This window comes from Vulpes vulpes, chromosome 16 (assembly GCF_048418805.1).
Source record: "Vulpes vulpes isolate BD-2025 chromosome 16, VulVul3, whole genome shotgun sequence".
Taxonomy (NCBI): domain Eukaryota; kingdom Metazoa; phylum Chordata; class Mammalia; order Carnivora; family Canidae; genus Vulpes; species Vulpes vulpes.
In genome coordinates this window covers 74,230,543-74,249,676 of record NC_132795.1, presented here as the reverse complement: position 1 = coordinate 74,249,676, position 19,134 = coordinate 74,230,543, and the positions used below count along the sequence as shown (strand labels likewise).

Here is a 19,134-nt window from a genome sequence, read left to right as displayed (position 1 = left end):
TAGTCCCAACAGGTCCTGTATCTCTCATCTTTGTATGAGCCCAGCTCCAGCAGTGGGGAGGGAGGGCTAATCCCATGTATACCTCCTCTAACCCCCATGTCTACCTTCATCCATCCACCCCTCACAATCCTGCTCAGAGTTAGTCTTGGGGATGTGTGCGCCAGGGAGCACTACTCATTGAGGTGGCTCTTTCTTACCTACCCTCTTTTCTTAAAGCCGCAGGAGCACAGAACTGAATTATCTGCCATCCTCTGTTCTTAGCACACTCTGGCTCCAGCCCCAAGGAGATCCTTTATTTTTTTGTATTTTTGTTGTCTTTTATTGAGGTAAAATTCACTTAACATAAGATTAAATATCTTAAGTATAAAATCAGTGGCACTTAGTACATTCATAATATTGTACAACCATCCCCTCTAGTTCCAGAGCCTTTTCTTTAAAACAAAACAAAACTATTTATCTATTTATTTATGAAATAAAGAGAGTGAGAGAGCACACACAGGGGGAGGGCCAGAGGGAGAGAGAGAGAGAGAAGCAGACTCTCCAAGGAGCAGGGAGCCTGATGGGGGACTTGATCCCAGGACCCTGGGATTGTGACCTGAGCTGAAGGCAGACGCTCAGCAGACTGAGCCACCCACACACCCCCAGAGCCTTTTCATCGTGCTCCCTTAGCCCCTCAAAAACACCCATGTCCATTAAGCAACCACTCTGACTCCCCTTTCCCTCCCAGCCCCTGGCAACCACCAGTCTTCTTTCTGTCTCCAGCTCTTCCTTTTCTGGGTATTTCATATAAACGAAATCATATAATACTTGTGTGCCTGGCTTTTTTCACTCGGCATAATGTTCACAAGCTTCATCTATGTAGTATGTGGTAACGTGTATCAGTGCTTTGCTTGTGCCTAATACTCTACTATGTGGAGGTACCATATTTTGTTCATCCAGTCATCCATGATGGACATTTGGGTTGTTTCTACCTTTGGCTACTCTGAGTAGTGCTGCTATAAATATGGATGTACAAGTTTTTGTTTGAGTCCCTGATTTCGGTTCTTGGAATTGCTGTATTGTAATTCTAGGTTTAACTGGAGGTCCCCCTTTTTAAAATTTTTTTAAGTAAGCTTTCTGCCCAATGTGGGGCTTGAATTCATGATCCTGAGATCAAGAGTCACATGCTCTTCTGACTCAGCCAGCCGATGCCCCTGGAGTTTCCTTCTTGATGGACATTCTCCTAGATCCACTCTATCAAGGAATAGTGGGCATATACCACCCCAGACCCAGACCCCAAGACATGTTGACTTCACTCTGTTAGACCTGGAAGAAACTGAAGGAATAAGACTGAGGAGTCAGGAGTCTCTCTGGAAGTGAATAAGGTCACCAAAGAAATGCTGGTAATCAGAAGGAAGACAGTCTGGGGAAATGATAGGGAGCTAAGGGGCTTGGGGGCCACTCAAAGATTGGACTAAGCCGGGGAAGAATTGAGTGAGAAGGGAACTCAGTGGCCCAGAATAAAGGAATATGTGAACTTAAAACACCCATGGCTGGTACGGAGTGAAGGAGTGATAAGTGAGGAGAGCAATAGACTGACGATGGGGTAGAGGGAGCCAGGCAGAAAGAGCCCTTCAGGGTGAGGAACTAGGACACTCAGCCTTGAGGAGCCACTGAAGGCTTTTATAAAGGAGGCTTTAGAAGCATCACCTTGACTATAGGGTGGAGGGCGGCATGGAGGAGAGGAAGACAACTGGAAAGAGGGAGGAAGCACCTGGGTGGCTTAGTGGTTGAGCATCTGCCTTTGGCTCAGATCGCAATCCCGAGGTCCTGGCATTGTGACAGCTACCCACATGCAGAGGTGAGGGCGGAGGACACGAGATCCCTGAGAAGACACGGCAGTGAGGGGCAGAGGAGAGAGCTGCAGAGAGGCCCAGGGGCTCCAGAGCACGGTGCCCACTGCCAAAGTGTCCAGCCAGGTAAGAGGCGAAAGGGGTGAGCTTAGGGACTGGGACGTTGTGAAAGCAGGCCAGACTACTCCTTCCTGACAGAGGACTAAAGTCCAAAATTCTAACTAACTAAATACAGTTTTCATCTGTATTACACCAACCCTGATTAATTTTCATCAAGAAATTATTTGTAACTCCATCAGGACAGTTTAATTCTTTGATCAATTTTCTACACAGAGCCTGAAACCATTTCTAATGTTCTCCTTTATTTTCTTAAGTATCAGCTCTTTTAGGCATAAGTTTAACAATAAAGACTTGACTTTCTGGTTAGAAATTTTAGTCAATAAGAGTTTTACCATACCTGGGTTTTAGATTTCAGTTTTTTTTTTTTTTTTTTTTTTTTTTTTTTTTATGTGGGTGTTTTTCCATTGGGTCGCATTCTCCCCCCGTTGCTATTGTTATTTTCTGCAGATTTCAGTGTTACTGACAAAATGACTTCTTTGGTCAGTTGTGAATTTTGTCATGTGCTATTGAGCCATTGTCAGTTTAGTGATATGTTGATTATTTTCAGCAGTAACATTCATGGCTAGATCAAAACATGCTTAAGGTCAAATGCAGCCCACTTCTTCCCAGAATTTTTCCTTCTAAACCCCCTTCCACCCTTCCCATCAAAGACTGGTCCTGAGAGAAAAGAAGCAGTGGACTCTTCTGGGCACTCAGAGAACCCAGGCACTCTTCCTAGCAGCTAGTGTGAATCCACCCTACAACAGTTTGACTTTTTCTCCTTTTTTTAGTTGGCTAAAAACCCAACTAACTTATTGCCCTGTATTCTCTAAATTGTCATCTCTTCCTTGGCTTGTTGTTGAAGACAGATTTTCTGTGGCCTTTCCATTCCCCTCCCTCACCCCAGCCACCCCATTCCCATCAGCCCAGAGCCATGGCAGCAGTAGTTTCCCATGCCTTTGGGAGGTGGGCAGCAATTCAGGGGAGGCCGATGAGGAGTCCTGGCCACAAGGAACTGATGATAGGAAAGGCCCTTGAGAAACCTGCGAGTGAACTCACTTTCAAGGTATAAAATTTCCAGAAATTTTGAAATCACAGCTACTTAACATTTTGAGCACTGTTTATAAATCTTAAAATTACCTTGTGAGTTTAGGGATCATTCATCCCTTGATGAACTTGCCATATTTCTGTGGACTGTTTTTGTTCTACTTAAAGCTATAAAAGCCTGAGTGTGAGGCGAGAGCTACCTATAAAGGAGCTTTCTGGATTCTAGATAAGGCTAAGAGATAGATGGTAGTGGTAACATCCTCAGGACAAAAATTATCTTCCTGAATTTTTCTGATTTTAAATTTCTAGTCTTCAGTTACATTTCAGGACCATCTGTACCAGTACCTTCCATAGTCCCCTAGTATGTTGGGGAAGGGGTAGGGTGCTAAGGGGTTTGGGGGCCATTCGAAGATTTGATTGAAGCAGAGGAAGAATTGAATGAGAAGGTAACTCAGTGGCCCAGAATAAAGGAACAAACCCCCATCTTGTGCTCTGTGCTTTGTGTTCCGTGCTTAGACCGGACACATGTTTTGGGGAGTTCTGGCTCCTGACTGGCACAGCGCCTTATGCTCATGACAGCTTTGCTAAAATGAATCACTTGTTGGGTTTTCTTCCTGTCTCCCACCTCAAGCCCTGAATAAGCTAAAAGGGTTGAGAATGGGAATGGGGGGACCAAGGGGAGAGTAAGGGAGGTGGGTACTGGCCCTGAGAGTCAGAGAAGCTTAGGAAGAACTCCAAAAGAACTAGTCAGTCTTCAGAGCTCAGGCTGAGAAGAAATTTCCTTTAAGAGAAAGAAGGGAAATAAACTAAAGAAAACTGGAATGACTTCAAGAAAAGGGAAAAGAGAAAAGAATGGTGAGATCCATGCTGGTCACTGCGGAATGTAGACTGTCTGCAGCACCCTTGAACTCTGCCCAGGCAGAGGAAGAGGAGGCTGATGGCCAAAGGGGACTCAAGTTGCCCAGCATCGCCCCCCAGAGCTTCTTTCTCCGTCTGCAGGCATCCTCACTGTATCCCACCTCCTCACTGGCTCATCAGGCAGAGTCAGGGAGATGGGGAGAAGGGCTCGGATTGCCTCTCAGATTGGGGTGGGTGACCTAGCAGAAAGGAATAAAGCACAAGAGGTGCTTTATTTACCTTCCACAAAGAGATGGAGGTGATTGAACATTTTGGGAGGCTCCACAGAGCACAGGGAAGTGCTGCTAGAGAGGGTGGGGCACCTGGGGAGAAGGGCTGACTTTGCACCTGCACCCGAGCGTCAGGTGTAGGCCAGATGCTGTTGTCCAGAACATCTCCGGGCTGGACCCAGCCCACTCTTTACCCTGTGACCCCTTCCCACACCAGGCCTTCATCAACCTGCTCTGGAGTGGCCATGGACAAAGCTCACATGCACCTACTCCTTCCCTTTGAGCTTTGGCAGTAGCCACAAGAAACAGGACGGTGAGTTGCACACAAAACTAAGTACAGCTGAGTACCCTGAAAGGCTTAAGCTGGTGGGTGGTACTCCCCATCTTCCCAGGCTGAATGCCCCTAGGAGAACCCAGGTTTTTTCACAGCCATTATTGCCTAGGAGTGACGTTGGTTTTAATCTATTCCTCATTCTTTGGTGTGGTTGGAAGTGAACAATTGCAAGCATTTTTATAAGCTTTGAGCTGAGTGTACTATTAACCAGCCCTAATTTATTTCATCAACCCCTTTTCAGTGAAGTATGGCCCTCCTGAGCAAAAAGAGCACACTTTTAACTCATATGAAATGCCTATTTGTTTTTATTCATGTTGACTGTATCCATTTTTAAAATTAGGGGAAAATCTACATGTATTTACCCAGTGATTTGAGGTTGGGCCCACATTTTTTAAATTATAGCTTTTTTAACTTTACAAATAAAGGCTATCTTGTCTTTAAAATGAAAACAAAAGCTTTGCCGGATGTTTTCTGGTTTTGTGATGGGTCATCAGGAAAATGTTTACGTCAGGCATATGACTGCATTGGGGAGGGATCCTCAGTCTTTAGAAGCTGGGTCTACAGGAACTTTGGGAACTGGGGCTATTTGTTCCATATGAAAATGGCTAGAAAATTAAGAAAAGGCAAATTATTAATATTTGAAAGTTTTTTCCCCCAACTATTTTTAGAATTTTATTTTATTTTATTTTATTTTTTTTTTTTTTTTATTTTTAGAATTTTAAATGATGTTTTCATCCTTTGCCTTCAGACCTGGAAATTTTTCCCCCTCCATACAGAAAGGGCTCTGTGTAGTAAGCTGTTCATCTCACGAGGCTGCTTTTCACCTGTTGACACCTCCCTGCACAGAGAACTGAGGAGGAGGCAGGGAGCTAGAGAGGGCCTTTCAGACAAAAGATAAGAGGAGGTGAGCTGCTTCTCATCTGCCCCAAATAGATCCCTGGGCCCCTAATGCTGGATGAACTGAAGGGTTCCGTCCATCCACCCACCGAACTGTTGACTTGGAGAGACTTCACCGCAGGCAGGGACTTTGTACAGTTGTGTAAGATTGTGGACTATTTCGGGGGTAAGGCAGGGCTCCTGCACCTCAGCACTGTTGACATTTAGGGGAGGTATCGTGTGCATTGTAGGGTGGTTCACAGCATCCCTGGCCTTCACCCACTACATGCCAATTAGCACCACCTCCTCTGACTTGTGACAACCCAAAACGTGTCCAGACATTGACACCCTGCAAGGGAATATCATCTCTGGTTGAGGCTGAGAACCACTAGGTGGAGGGAAGCCATAAGTGGTGTTGAAGCCCCTACCACTCTGAGAGCAGAGGGAATGGGGTTTCCTGAACCCAAGGAGGGCTGAATGGGGTGGCGCAGCCACTGCCAGAACCTTGGTGGCTTACAGGGGAGGTTATAGGAAAGAGGTATCCAACTTTCTCTTTCTACCTTTCAAATTCCCAGCGTTCCCTTCCCATTGGATGAATCCTGCCAGAACCCAGGTGGTAAGGAGCCTGCATCATGCAGCCCATAAAGGTCAGCCCCTGGGGCACTAAGCGGGGTGCAGAAGGACAAAGAATGGATGGGGGCACAAACAGCAAAGAACCACTCTACCATCCATCCATGTAACCATTCAACAACTACAGGCAGCTTAGCAAAATGGTCAAGAAAATAGGCCCTGAAGTCAGATAAGCCTGGGCTTGTATGTGTCCCCTGCCACTTCCCCTGTGTGATCTTGAACAAGTGACTTCTCTAACCCTCAGTAACCTCAGATGTAGGATGGCAGTAATAATTCTGCCTACATATGTGATCTAAGTCTTGCAGTCTTGGAGGTTTCCTATTGGGGAGACACAAGTCCTGAGTAAATTGTTTATTTTTTGTTTATTTTTTTTTTTTAAAGATTTTATTCATTTATTCATGAGAGACACAGGCAGAGGGAGAAGCAGGCTCCATGCAGGGAGCCCGATGTGGGACTCGATCCTGGGTCTCCAGGATCATACCCTGGGCTGAAGGTGGTGCTAAACTGCTGTGCCACCCAGGCTGCCCAGTAAATTGTTTAGTACATAGCTCTAATCAAGTACCAAGTGGATGGTATCTGCTTTGTGCCCAGTGCTGTTTTATGGATGATCCTGGAAAAAGCAAAGACATGGGAATGCCCTCTCTCACCATCTGTTAGCACACTGAGTGTTGGACAGATACGAGCAGAGAAAGATCACAGCAGGCTGGAAAAAAATCTAGACCACAGGAACTAAGTTGGGTCCCGAGAGATGGGTAGGCCTGGCTAAGTCAGGATGAGAGAAGATCTAGTAGACCATGGGAATGGTAAGCAAACTGGAGCCAGATTAGGTGGGGGGAAGAAGGCCCAGAGAGCCCCAGAGGGAGACTGGTGATCGAACAGCTTTGGTGGAGGGTCTTGGTGTTTTCATCTGTGAAGATGAGGGGCTGGCTCGGGACCAGTTACCTTCCTCAGTACTTGGGTGTAGAAGTCATAAACTGACACAGCTACAAGACGGGGGAGCAGTAGGATGCGCTGATGCCTCCTATGGGGCATGGCCATTGCTCTGCTCCAAGCATCTATCACCATGCAGGCCTAGGACACCAGGTTCTGATTTTTGGAATTTTCAAAAGATGGCTAGAAATTTGGATTTTTATGAGAAATCTCTTGACTTTAAAAAAAACCCATGTAAGCCATACCAGATTTGTGTGGAGACCAGACAGTCCATTTGCATCCCTGGCCAGATGTTTCCAATGAGCCCTTTGGGGCCTTAGAACCCTTGAGCTGTGCATTTGGTTAGGTTCTGCCTCCTGGGTACTGTCTCTTAAGCAATAGCTCCCAGGGCTTAAAAAAACAAAAGAAGTAGGAAGAAGAGGGATCCACCTGGGTCAGGTGAAGTCAGAGTCCCCCTCCAGACTGGATACCATGGCCAGGCTGCCAGGCTGGGAGTGGAAGGGAAGGATTCGTGTAGTCCCGAGGCACCAACTTGGAGCAGTGAGTGAGTGGGCAGTAGTCTCGGTGCTGCCCACGCTTCTGGCACTTGACCCAGTGCATGCTGGGCCTGGGGCTGGAACTGCTCTTGAGAGCACTGCCTAGCACATTTGGTTCTTTGATGAAATTTTTTAAATATTCAAATAGAGAATAGAGAACAAAAACTAATATCACTAACACCCATGTTCCCCCACCCAGACTTCCTGCTGAGTTCTTCAAAACTGGAGATGCCACTCGTTTTCTTTCATTAGGACACAGACCTTCCTCTGGGCCATTTGTCTCGGGTAAAGGTCACCTGGGAGTTCTGTTTAGTGGTAAAGGCTGAGATGGTGACCTTTGGTATAGCCATGAAGTCATGTGGCTGACTGCCATGCCAGGAAATCCAGAGTCCTGGCTCTACAGGCCCTGAAAGCAGAGAGCTGTGGGCTCTAGGGTAGAGGCCCTGGTGAGGCAGGGAGGCAGAGGGGCTCTGGAAGCCTCAGGAAGAGGCTAATGGCAGAGTCAGCAGTTGGACCAAGCATCAGTTCCACGCTTGTTTCTCATGACTGTATAAAATACAGACTCTTGCTCTTGCTGAGGGGAAGTGAAGAAGTCTATGGAGAAGACCGAAAATAATGAAGTTGTCTGGAAACAGCCTTTGCAACCTGAAAATATTTTCTCTCAGAAAAAGAAGACACAGTACTATGCCTTCACTCAAACACTGCCCTTCCTCCCCAGGCCTGCTCCAGCCTGTCTGGCCCTCCAGCTTCACCTCTAGTTCGCCTGGGCAGGCCTGATCTCCCTGCCCCTCTGTCTCGTCCCAGCTGTGCGTGGCCCCTTATCCTTGGCCCACCCAGTTGTCCCTCTATGAAGCTCCCTCCTCCCACTCCCCACATTTTTTTTCCTTTTCTGTTCTTTTATTACTGCTACTGATGGTATCGTCAGGCCCCATCATATACCATCGTGGACTATTTCCTGACCCTTCATGTGTGTCAGCTCACCTCGGACTATGCTCTTCTCTCTCAGAGAGAAGGGACTGGGGTTTTCCTCGTGTTTCACACACACGCAGCAGATGATAGTAAGTGCTGTGGGCCTATAGAAGCCTGAATTGATGGATGAATGGGTAAGTGGATGGAGAGATGGTTGGACGGCAAGGTTGAGGGAGTTCCACAAGTATCTGGAACAGGATACCCCAGAGCCAAGCACAGGGAACACTCAACCCATCTCCATTTACTGTGCTGACTTGGCCTCTCTTGGGAAGGAGACTTGACCAATAGCCTTACTCTAGAAGGCATCTCCCCCACGCTAACTTTAGAATCAGATTATGCACTTTTAAACCATGGTTTGAAGCAGTTTTCAAGGTTGGCACCTGCAAGTGGACTTTGGCATTTTCATCTTCCTTAGTATGGTTGAAGACCACCTCAAAGCCTGGGACTTGAAGTGTATCCAGCACACTGTGTGAAGCCTGCCCCCAACTGCCAGCCCCAAGGCGAGCCCCTCACAGAAGTGGGGAAAGAACATGGGCGGCAGGGCTGTGGGACTCCCTGGGCTCACCTCAGGAGTATCCTCACGTAGGGTCTTTGGTTAGCCAGGTGTCTGCCTTGGCAGAGGAGCCCCAAAGCAGCTGAGGCAGCAGCGAGAGTGAGTCTACACTGCAGCAGCCCTGAAGCACTATGTTTGCTCCCTTACCCCTGTGATCCAAGTTCCATTCACAAGGGTAGAAGGCCAGGATTAGCTAGTTCTAAATGCCGATTTGGGGCAGCCCTGGTGGCTCAGCGGTTTAGTGCCACCTTCAGCCCAGGGCATGATCCTGGAGACCCGGGATCGAGTCCCACGTCAGGCTCCCTGCATGGAGCCTGCTTCTCCCTCTGCCTGTGTCTCTGCCTCTCTCTCGGTCTGTGTCTCTCATGAATAAATAAAATCTTTTAAAATAAATAAATAAATACCGATTCATTGGGTTGCCAGCTCATTGCCACCCCTCATGTAGGCCTACCACAGACAAGAGTATGTACCAACACACCTCACCCACTTGCGGCACTCTCGGAGGGGTCTAAGGCATATTTCACTCTTGCTTTAGCTGTGTAGCCACTGGGGGCGATGCTTGATTTTTCCCACACTGAATTCTTCCCTCCCCAGATTCCTGCAGGTCTGGGAATCCACACCACTCTGTTGAGCTCCAGATATCTCGCTGTTGCCTGAGTTTTAGCTTAACCTCCCCTCCCAGAGCACCACCTTCTCAAGTACAGGAGATGTCCTTGACTTGGTTTCCCCCAGGACTCAGCACAGTGCTGGCCACAGAGGAGACCCTGAGCACCAGCTTCCTGATGGGTGAAGGGCCAGGCAGAGATGCGGCTCCTCCAGGAAGCCCTCTCAGGCACCCTGCCCACCCGCTGAGCCAACGCGCCTCTGCAGAGTCCTCTGGCACCCAAGGCCTGGGCACTGTAAGCAAGCACGAGGGCTCAACTATCCTGTGAACTCTTTCAAGGCATCCACTGTGCTCAGCAATCGGAACCAACTTGTACACAGCAGATGTTTCAGTTCCACGGTTTTACTGAGATGCACCATGCATGTACCACACAAGTCACCCCCTGAGAGGGTACGGTGAACTAGTCGTAGCATCTTCGTAGAGTTGTGCAACCATCGCCACAGTCAATGGTGGGTCATTCTTGTCACTGCGAGAAGAAACCCATGCCTTCAGCACTCCCCCTTCGTTCTCCTGGGGCTGTTGTAACATAACAAATTACCATAAACTTGGTGACCTAGAGGCCTCATAAGGCCGGAAGTCCAAAATTAAAGTGTCAGCAGGGCCATACTTCCTCTGGAAGCTCTTGGGAGAATCTTGCTCTAGGGAATTCCTTGTCTTTTCCAGTCTCCAGAAGCTGGCATCACTCCAGTCTTCTGGCTTCACATCACCTTCTCTTGGGTGTCAGGTGTCTCTCTGCTCTCACTTACTGGGACGTTTACAATGGCATTTAGGGTCCACCCAGATCCTCTAAGATTAATTCCTCATCGCAATATCATTAAATCACCTCTACAAAGACCCTTTTTCCAAGTAAGGTAACATTCACAGGTTCCAGGGGCCGAAGCTATTTTCAGCCTGTCACATTCCCCATGCCCCTGGCCCTAGATCATTCACATACCACAAATTCAGCAAATTAAAGTGTACGGAGTTATGCATCTTAGTATATTCACAAGGCTGTGCAGCCATCACCACTATGTAGTTCCAGAACATTTTTCATCAACCCAAAAAAGAAACACTATTTCGATCAGCAGTCATTCCTCAGTTTCCCCATTCTCCAACCCCTGGCAACCACTAACACACTTTTTGTCTCTGTGATTTGCCTATTCTGAATATTTCACATACAATACATGGTCTTTTGTGTCTGGCTTTTTCTACTTAGCATGTTTCCAAGGTTCATCTGTGGTGTAACCTATAGCAGTACTTCATTCCTTTTTGTTTATCCATGTTGTTGATGGGCATTTTGATTGTTTCTACGTTTTGACTAGTATGAACATTTTGTGTACAAGTTTTTGTATGGACATATGGCTGCACCATTTTTATATCCCCACCAGCGGTGTCTGAGAGTTCCATCTTCTCCACATTTTCACCAAAACTTATTATCTGCCTTTTTTATTATAGCTCTCCTAATGGTTGTGAAGTGGTATCTCACTGTGGTTTTGATTTGCACTTTGGTTAATGGCGCTAAGCATCTTTTCCTATGCTTCTTGGTCATTTGTGGATCTTCTCTGGAGAAATATCTATTCAGATTCTTTGCACATTTTTTTTAAGATTTTATTTATTTATTCATAAGAGACACAGAGAGCAAGAGAGAGGCAGAGACACAGGCAGAGGGAGAAGCAGGCTCCATGCAGGGAGCCTGATGTGGGACTTGATCCCAGGACTCCAGGATCACACCCTGAATTGAAGGCAGAAGCTCACCTGCTGAGCCCCCAGGTGTCCCCCTGCACATGTTTTCATTGGGTTGTCTTTCTATTATTTCATTCTAAGAGTGTTTTATGTATTCTAAATATATGTCCCTTGTCAGATATAGGATTTGCAGATATTCTCCATCTCTGTGAGTTGTCTTCACTTTATTAACAATATTCTTTGGAGCACATGCTATTCTGATGAAGTCTAGCCTTTCTTTTATTGCTTGGGCTTTTGATGTCTTATTTAAGAAACCATTGCCTAATCCAAGATCACAAAGCTTCACTTTTATATTCTCTTCTATGTGTTTTATAGTTTTATCTCTTAAATTTAGGCCTTTGATACATTTTGAGTCCATTTTTGTATATGCTGTGAGGTAGGTCCAACTTCATTCTTTTGCAAGTGGATGGATACCCAGTTGTCCCAGCTCTACTAGTTGAAACAAACTGTCCTTTCCCTACCATTATTTGCTTTGGCACTCTTGTCAAAAGAAAAAAAAAGAAAAGAATGGAATGTAAGCATGAGGGTTTATTTCTAGAATCTCAGTTCTATTCCATTGACCTGTGTATCTGTCCTTATGCCAGCACCACACTGTCTTAGTTAGTGTAGCTTTGTAGTAAGTTTTAAAGTCAAAATGTGTGAGTCTTCCAGTTCTGTTTTGTTTTTCCAGATTATTTGGCTGCTCTAGACATGCAGGAGATTCTTCAGACACAGTGGTTGCTTGGTCACTTGCTTTCTTGTTTTTTTGATGGACTGGCAAGCCTGTGAGAGCCTGGCTGGCCTGCTTGGCTAGCTAAAAAATTCCTCTTCCACTCTTCTGCCTCCCTTCACAAGGCATTTGGCCAGAAAAGATCTGGGTTATTCTGGCCAAGCCATCCTAGTCCAGGGCAAGGTAATAAAAGAGGAAACTTGGTGGGATACATCTGGCCCCTCAAGCAGATTTAAATCCAACTAATTCACCCCACCCTGGCCAGCCTTCTTTCTCCTTACTTCTTCATCTTTCAAAGTCAGTATTTAGATGATTATAATTTTCTCTGGAGCCGCTTCTAGCCAAATCACACCAGTGCTGCTCTGTGCATCTTTCATGCCCATCACTCTCCTGCCACTTCCTAAGCACAATTCATGACAAGGTGGTACAGGATGGAGGTGGCAAGTGCAGCGGCCTGGCTTTCCTGGCGGCATCTCCAGTCACACCCATGTGTTCTTTATGGAGCTAACAGGAGTGTCACCTTAGCTGCAAGCACTGATTTTGTTGGTGGGTGAAACTTTCCTTTCCTGTGGAGTTTCTAATCCCTGTCTTGTGGAGGCCAAAAGGAGGACAGGCAGTAAATCAGAAGTAGAAACTTTTAGAAAAAGGTTTCCCATAAGATGACCCACTGCACAATACTAAGGACTTACTGTATTATCTTCTTTAAAAATATGGCCCCCAGCTGGGAGCTTTTTCTAATGAATAAAAGTGATAAAGCCAATGTGAGCTCTTCATCTCCATGGGGTGCTAGGGGTGTCTCTCCATGGCCTCCCAGCGGGGTAGGAGCAGCCCCTGCACTGAGGCAGACTTAACTCACTGCCACTACTGTTCACTCTGCAAACTTGGATCCGTTACCTATGAGCATAGCTTCCTCATTGGTTAAATAAGGATACCTAGGGCAACCCCGGTGGTGCAGCAGTTTAGTGCTGCCTGCAGCCTGGGGTATGATCCTGGAGACCCAGGATTGAGTCCCGCATCAGGTTCCCTGCATGGAGCCTGCTTCTCCCTCTGCCTCTCTGTCTCTGTGTCTCTATGAATAAATAAATAAAATCTTTAAAAATAAATAAATAAATAAATAAATAAATAAATAAATAAATAAATAAATAAGGATACCTCCCTGCTCGTGCTGGAGCAGTAAGGGTTAGATAAGCCAGTGTTCATTATTATCCACAGTAACCTAGTTAACCATTTAGTGAATGCTTTCTTTGTGTCAGTCCCTATGTTAGTGTTCAAACTAAATCAAGGCAGGGGTAAAAGAAAAGATTTCATTATCTCTGGAGCCACACATTGGAATATTCTGGCAGTCTGCTATGTGTTTAATCCTATGCTGGTCTTCATGTTTATTTTCAATTCTTTGAGGTATGAAAGATGCTGATTAACTGTACCACCTCCCCATACAGATTCTAAACCATCTGAGAACTACACAGTGGAGTCAGGTAGAGATAAAAAATAGAGGTTATAGGGCAGCCTGGGTGGCTCAGCAATTTGGCGCTGCCTTTGGCCCAGGGCGTGATCCTGGAGACTGAGGATCGAGTCCCGCATTGGGCTCCCTGCCGGGAGCCTGCTTCTCCCTCTGCCTGTGTCTCTGCCTCTGTGTGTGTGTGTGTGTGTGTGTGTGTGTGTGTGTGTGGTGAATAAATAAAATCTTTTTTAAAAGTATTTTAAAAAATAGAGGTTATATAATAGGTAAAGGCTGGAACAACACATGGCCCAGACCTACAGCCAAAATGCACGTTTGCTCCCTGCTTCTCGTCCATCCCCGTCCTCTTTTTCTGTTGCCTGGGCTAAATCCCAGTTCTGACAGCCAAGGCAGCAGCAGCACCAAGGGGCAGGTGTCCTGGGGGATTGACTTGGCAATGGTGACATCAGTCTCGTGGCTGCGCCATGAGTTTGGACTCTGCTGGGTGGGCTCCAGGTGGAACTGGCCCCACTGTAGGGTCACCAACCCTGCTTATCTCACTGGGAAGACCTAGATATCTAGAATGTTGGTGCTAATTCTCCAAATTTGTGCTCAGTAGGCACCATGAAATGTTTTGCCCATTCTGATTATTTACAGCTACTTAAAGTGGGTTCATCTGAGCCCAGGATTCCTCACCTGTGAAGCAGGGGTGGCAATTCCCAACCTGTAGGATGTTGAAGGAATGGACAGGAAGTACTAGGTGAGGGCCTAGCACATAATAGGCCCTCGAGAGGCCATTCTACTTGGGCCGGTTTGGTACCCTAAGAGCTCAAGCTTTCAGTCCAGACTGAGCCCTCTCCCTGTGTGCTGGGCAGGTCTCTCTGTGGGGGCCAATGGTCAGGGCCAAGTGTGTGTCCTAGAGTTGGAGATATGGATTAGGGGAGGATGAGGCCTCAATAGAAGTGCCTCACTGAAAGACAGGCACTGGTACATGGATGGATCCAAAGGGGTTCATTTTGTGGTGGTATTTCAGTCCCATATCTCAGACCTCCTCCAGGTTGGGGATGCAATGGCTGGGGTTGTTGGCGGAAGTGTCAACACCCAGAGCCTCTCTTCAAGCCCATATTTAGGACTGTCTGAGGCAAAATGATGAAGCAAGCAATGGTTTCCCCAAAGCACCCGCTTCCTCTTTCTGCACCCCATTCTCCTCTTTCTGCACCCTTTCTCAGCCAGCTAGGAAGACAATTGCCTGAAAAATGAATTCAAAGACAGAAGGCAGATCCATCTTGCCATCTGTTGTACAGCCTATGAACTATGAATGGTTTTTATGTTCTTAAATGGTTGAAAAAAAATCAAAAGAAGAATATTTTATGCCATGTGAAAATTATGTGAAATTAAAATTTTATTGGAACATAAATATAGTTTACATATTGTCCGTGGCTGCTTTCAGCAAAGTTGAGTAGTTGTGACAGAAACCTGAAGACCCTCAAAGTCTAAAATATTTATTCTCTGACCTTTTAAGAAAAAGTTAACTGGTGCCCTGCTCTCAAATATTAAGAGATTTATGTGTCATGTGGCCAGCAGGATTTGCTTTCAGAGGGAGAGGCAAACCAGTGGAATTCAGGCCTTGTGGCAAGCCTACAGAGGAGACACTGGGCAGAAAGCTTTTTGATATCCTTCTAATTACACTAGATGGACTGATGGGAGCTAAATGTCTAATCTTGCAGGTGGACTTGCTCCTGACCACACAGAGATGGGGCTGCTGAAATGCTGGGATTTGGGCCTCTGACTCATTCCATCAGAATGAAATGGATTAATAACCTCTGAGGAGCCTATCCCAGCAGCCTCCCTGCAGGCTGGTGACAGTGATTTAACCTGAGGCCCTTCACATTCCCAGAGTCCTGCAGAGACTCCCTGAGCAGCACATTCACTGCTCGCCTCTCTCTTGTTTCCACAGAATTTGCCTTCTGCCAGGTGGACGCTTCAATTGCACTGACCCTAGCCCTAGCTGTGCTGTGTGACCTGCTCCAGCAGTGGGACCAGCTGGCCCTTGGACTCCCAGTCCTGCTGGGATGGCTGTTGGGAGAGGATGCTGATTTCGTGGTCCATCTGGAAAACACACATCAGGTAATCCTAGGGTCTCAGGGTAGAGGTGAAGTCAGAGTGATGGTACCCTGAACCCACTAGATGCAGCACACCAGGCTTACTTAGACTTCATGTGGCTGCTGAAAGTATGCTTCCGGATACTCACATACAGATCAATAACCAATTAGGAAAGTCTCCAAATGACCACAGCAGTCTGCTAGATGCTGCTGGGAGCACTGGGGCAGCTTTCATGCTGACTTTTGAGGTTCCAGTGGTAAGTCTTCAGATCACCAGGGGAGAGGACTTTGAAAAAGACTCCTTGGTTTCTGAAGCCAGTGGGTGTGCCCCATCCCCTAAACTCTCCAACTGCCTAGCTAAAGCCAGCAGTCATGTCTACTCCACACCCAGGACACTCCTTGATTGCTTGGCTCTCATAGCCAAGGGAGTTGGCATCCTGAACTCCACAGGAAGGTGATGATCAGGAAGGAAGACAGTTCCTGGCAGTCCACCACCCCCAGGGCACTGTACAGACAAGAGACTGAAACACAACCCCAGTCTTCATGGGAACAAAGCCTATTTACTTAGCCTAGAACTTCAACCTGAGGGACAGGCTTCAGATTTCCCACACATCAAGAAGCTCAGGAGGTGTTCCCAGGGAATATAAGCAGAAGGTGACATCCTTTTTTTTTTTTTTAAGATTTTATTTATTTATTCATGAGAGACACAGAGAGAGGCAGAGACACAGGCAGAGGGAGAAGCAGGCTCCCTGTAGGGAGCCTGACTTGAAACTCAATCCCAGGACCCCAGGATCAGGCCCTGGGCTGAAGACAGTGCTAAACTTATGAGCCACCAGGGCTGCCCCAGAAGGTGACATCCTTGCATGCCCCCTTGGCCTTGATACAGCTCCACTAGACCTCTCAGAAAAGAGCTAATACATTCATCTAGAGCCCCATTTTTTTTCAACAGTTGCCTAGGGGACTAGATCCCTAGATCCCTAGATCTCCTGGCCTGGAGGCCAGCAAAGATTATTGTTGCCATCCCACAGTATAGTATTTTATTTTAAAATCTGCTGCTAAAGGGTCTGGCTTCCAATCAACCTGAAAGCAGGTGCTAAATGAGATTCCTCCCCTTGGAGCACTGACAGGTCTTGGCACACAGTCCTATGTCCCTCAACAACAGGGACATATTAAGAATAAATTCAGCAGTTTAGGCAATCAGAAAAGTTCAAGAGACAACAAAGAACTAGGGCAAGGTTGAATGAGATGTTTCATCACCCACAAGGCCACCCACTCTTCAAGACTGAGAGCTGCTTTGCCTAATACATAGAAACAAACACAGAGTCAAGCAAAATGAGGAAACAGAAATATGTTCCAAATGGAAGATAAGACAAAACCTCAGAAAAAGACCTTAATGATATGGAGATAAGAAATCTACCTGATAAAGTATTCAAAGTCATGACCATAAAGAAACCCACTGAATTTAAGAGAAGAATGGATGAACACAGAACTTCAACAAAGAGAAAACATAAGAAAGTACCAAATAGAAGGCATAGAGCCGAAGAGTACAATAATTAAACTGAGAAATACACTAGAAGGGCTCAACAGCAGACTGGATGAAACAGAAGAATGGATCAGGGAGCTGGAAGACAAAGCATTGGAGCTCATCCAGACAGAGCAGTAAAAAGGAAAACAAATTTTTAAAATGAAGATAACTTAAGAGAGCTATGGGACAGCATCAGGTGGAATGACATTCATACCATAGGGGTCCCAGAAGGAGAAGAGTGAAAGGGGCAGAAAACTAATTTGAAGAAACAATGGCTGAAAACTTCCCTCGCCTGGAAGGGGAAACAGACATCCAGGCCCAAGGAAGCCCAAAGAATTCCAAATAAGATGAACCTAAAGAGATCTACAGCAGACCACATTAAAATGTCAGAAGTTAAAAAGAGAATCTTAAAAGTAGCAAGAGAAAAACAAATTGTATAAGGGAAACCCCCTAAGGCTATCAGCAGATTTCTGAGCAGTAATTTTGCAGGCCAGAAGGAAGTAACATGACATACTCAAAACCTTCCAACCAAGAATACTATAACCAGTAAGGTTATCATTCAGAATGGAAGGCGAGATAAAGAATTTTCCTAGACAAGCAAAAACTAAAGGAGTTCATCACCACTAAACTGGCCTTACAAGAAATGTTAAATGACTCCCTTAAGTTAAAAAAAGAAATGGCACAAAAAAAAAAAAAAAGAAATGGCACAAATTAATAAGAAAACATATAAAAATAAAAATTCCACTGTAAAAAGTAAATATATAGTAAGGGTAGTAGGTTAATCCCTTACAAAAAGCTACTTTGAAGGTTAAAAGAAAAAAATTAGCAAAATGAACTAAAACTACAATAATTAAGGGAAACAAAAAGATGTAAAATGTGACATCAAAACATAAAATGGAGTAAAAATGTAGAGTTCTGGAATGTATTCAAATTTAAGTTGCAATCAACTTCAACTAGGCTGTAAAAGGATGATATTTGTGAACCTCACGGTAACCACAGAGCAAAACTTATTTTTTTTTTAAAGATTTTATTTGTTTAGGGCAACCCGGGTGGCTCAGTGGTTTATTGCCTCCTTCAGCCCAGGGCCTGATCCTGGAGACCCAGGATTGAGTCCCACGTTGGGCTCCCTGCATGGAGCCTGCTTCTCCCTCTGCCTGTGTCTCTCTCTCTGTTTAAAAAAAAGAAAAAAGAAAAAGATTTTATTTGTTTATTCATGAGAGACACAGAGAGAGAGGCAGAGAGACATAGGTAGCAGGAGGAGCTCCTTGTGGGGAGCTGGATGCAGGACTCGATCCCAGGACCAGGATCACACCCTGAGCCAAAGGCAGATGCTTTTGCTGAGCCCCCCAGGCATCCCAGCAAAAACTTATTTTTTTTTTTTTAAGATCTTATTCATTCATTCATGAGAGACACAAAAAGAGAGGCAGAGACACAGGCAGAGGGAGGAGAGGCAGGCTCCATGAAAGGTGCCCGATGTGGGATTCGATCTCTGGAATCTGGGATCAGGCCCTGAACAGAAGGCAGACGCTCAACCACTGAGCCACCCAGGCGTCCCCCAGCAAAAACTTATTGTACATATATAAAGAAAACGAGAAAGGAATCTAAACACTAAAAAAAGTAATCAAACCACAAAAGAAGAAAGAGAAGAAAGGAACATACAGGATGTACAAAACAGCCAGGAAATAGTTAACAAAATGGCAATAAGCAGATACCTATCAATAATTACTTTAAATGTAAATGGACTAATTCTCCAATCAAGACATAGAATGGCTAAATGAATTTTTTAAAAAGATGCATCTGTATACCACCTGCAGTATCCTGTGAACTGTCCTGACTTACTTCAGAAGTAAGAACACATGCAGCCCAAAAGTGAAAGGATGTAGAACTACATTTCATGCAAATAGGAACAAAAAGAAAGCTGGTGTAACTATACTCATATCAGACAAAATAGACTTTAGAACAAAGACTGTAGGGATCCCTGGGTGGCGCAGCGGTTTGGCACCTGCCTTTGGCCCAGGGCACGATCCTGGAGACCCGGGAT

General features: G+C 45.8%; 1 protein-coding gene across 2 annotated transcripts in view; it reads left to right on the top strand.

Moving 5' to 3' along the window:
• Positions 1–19,134, top strand: part of THADA (THADA armadillo repeat containing) — a 329,408-nt gene that overhangs the window by 303,052 nt on the left and 7,222 nt on the right. For both annotated transcript variants that reach the window (XM_025992555.2, XM_025992556.2), the window contains exon 38: positions 15,424–15,593. In XM_025992555.2, the coding sequence (XP_025848340.2) occupies positions 15,424–15,593 (170 nt within the window). The remainder of the gene's footprint in view (positions 1–15,423; positions 15,594–19,134) is intronic.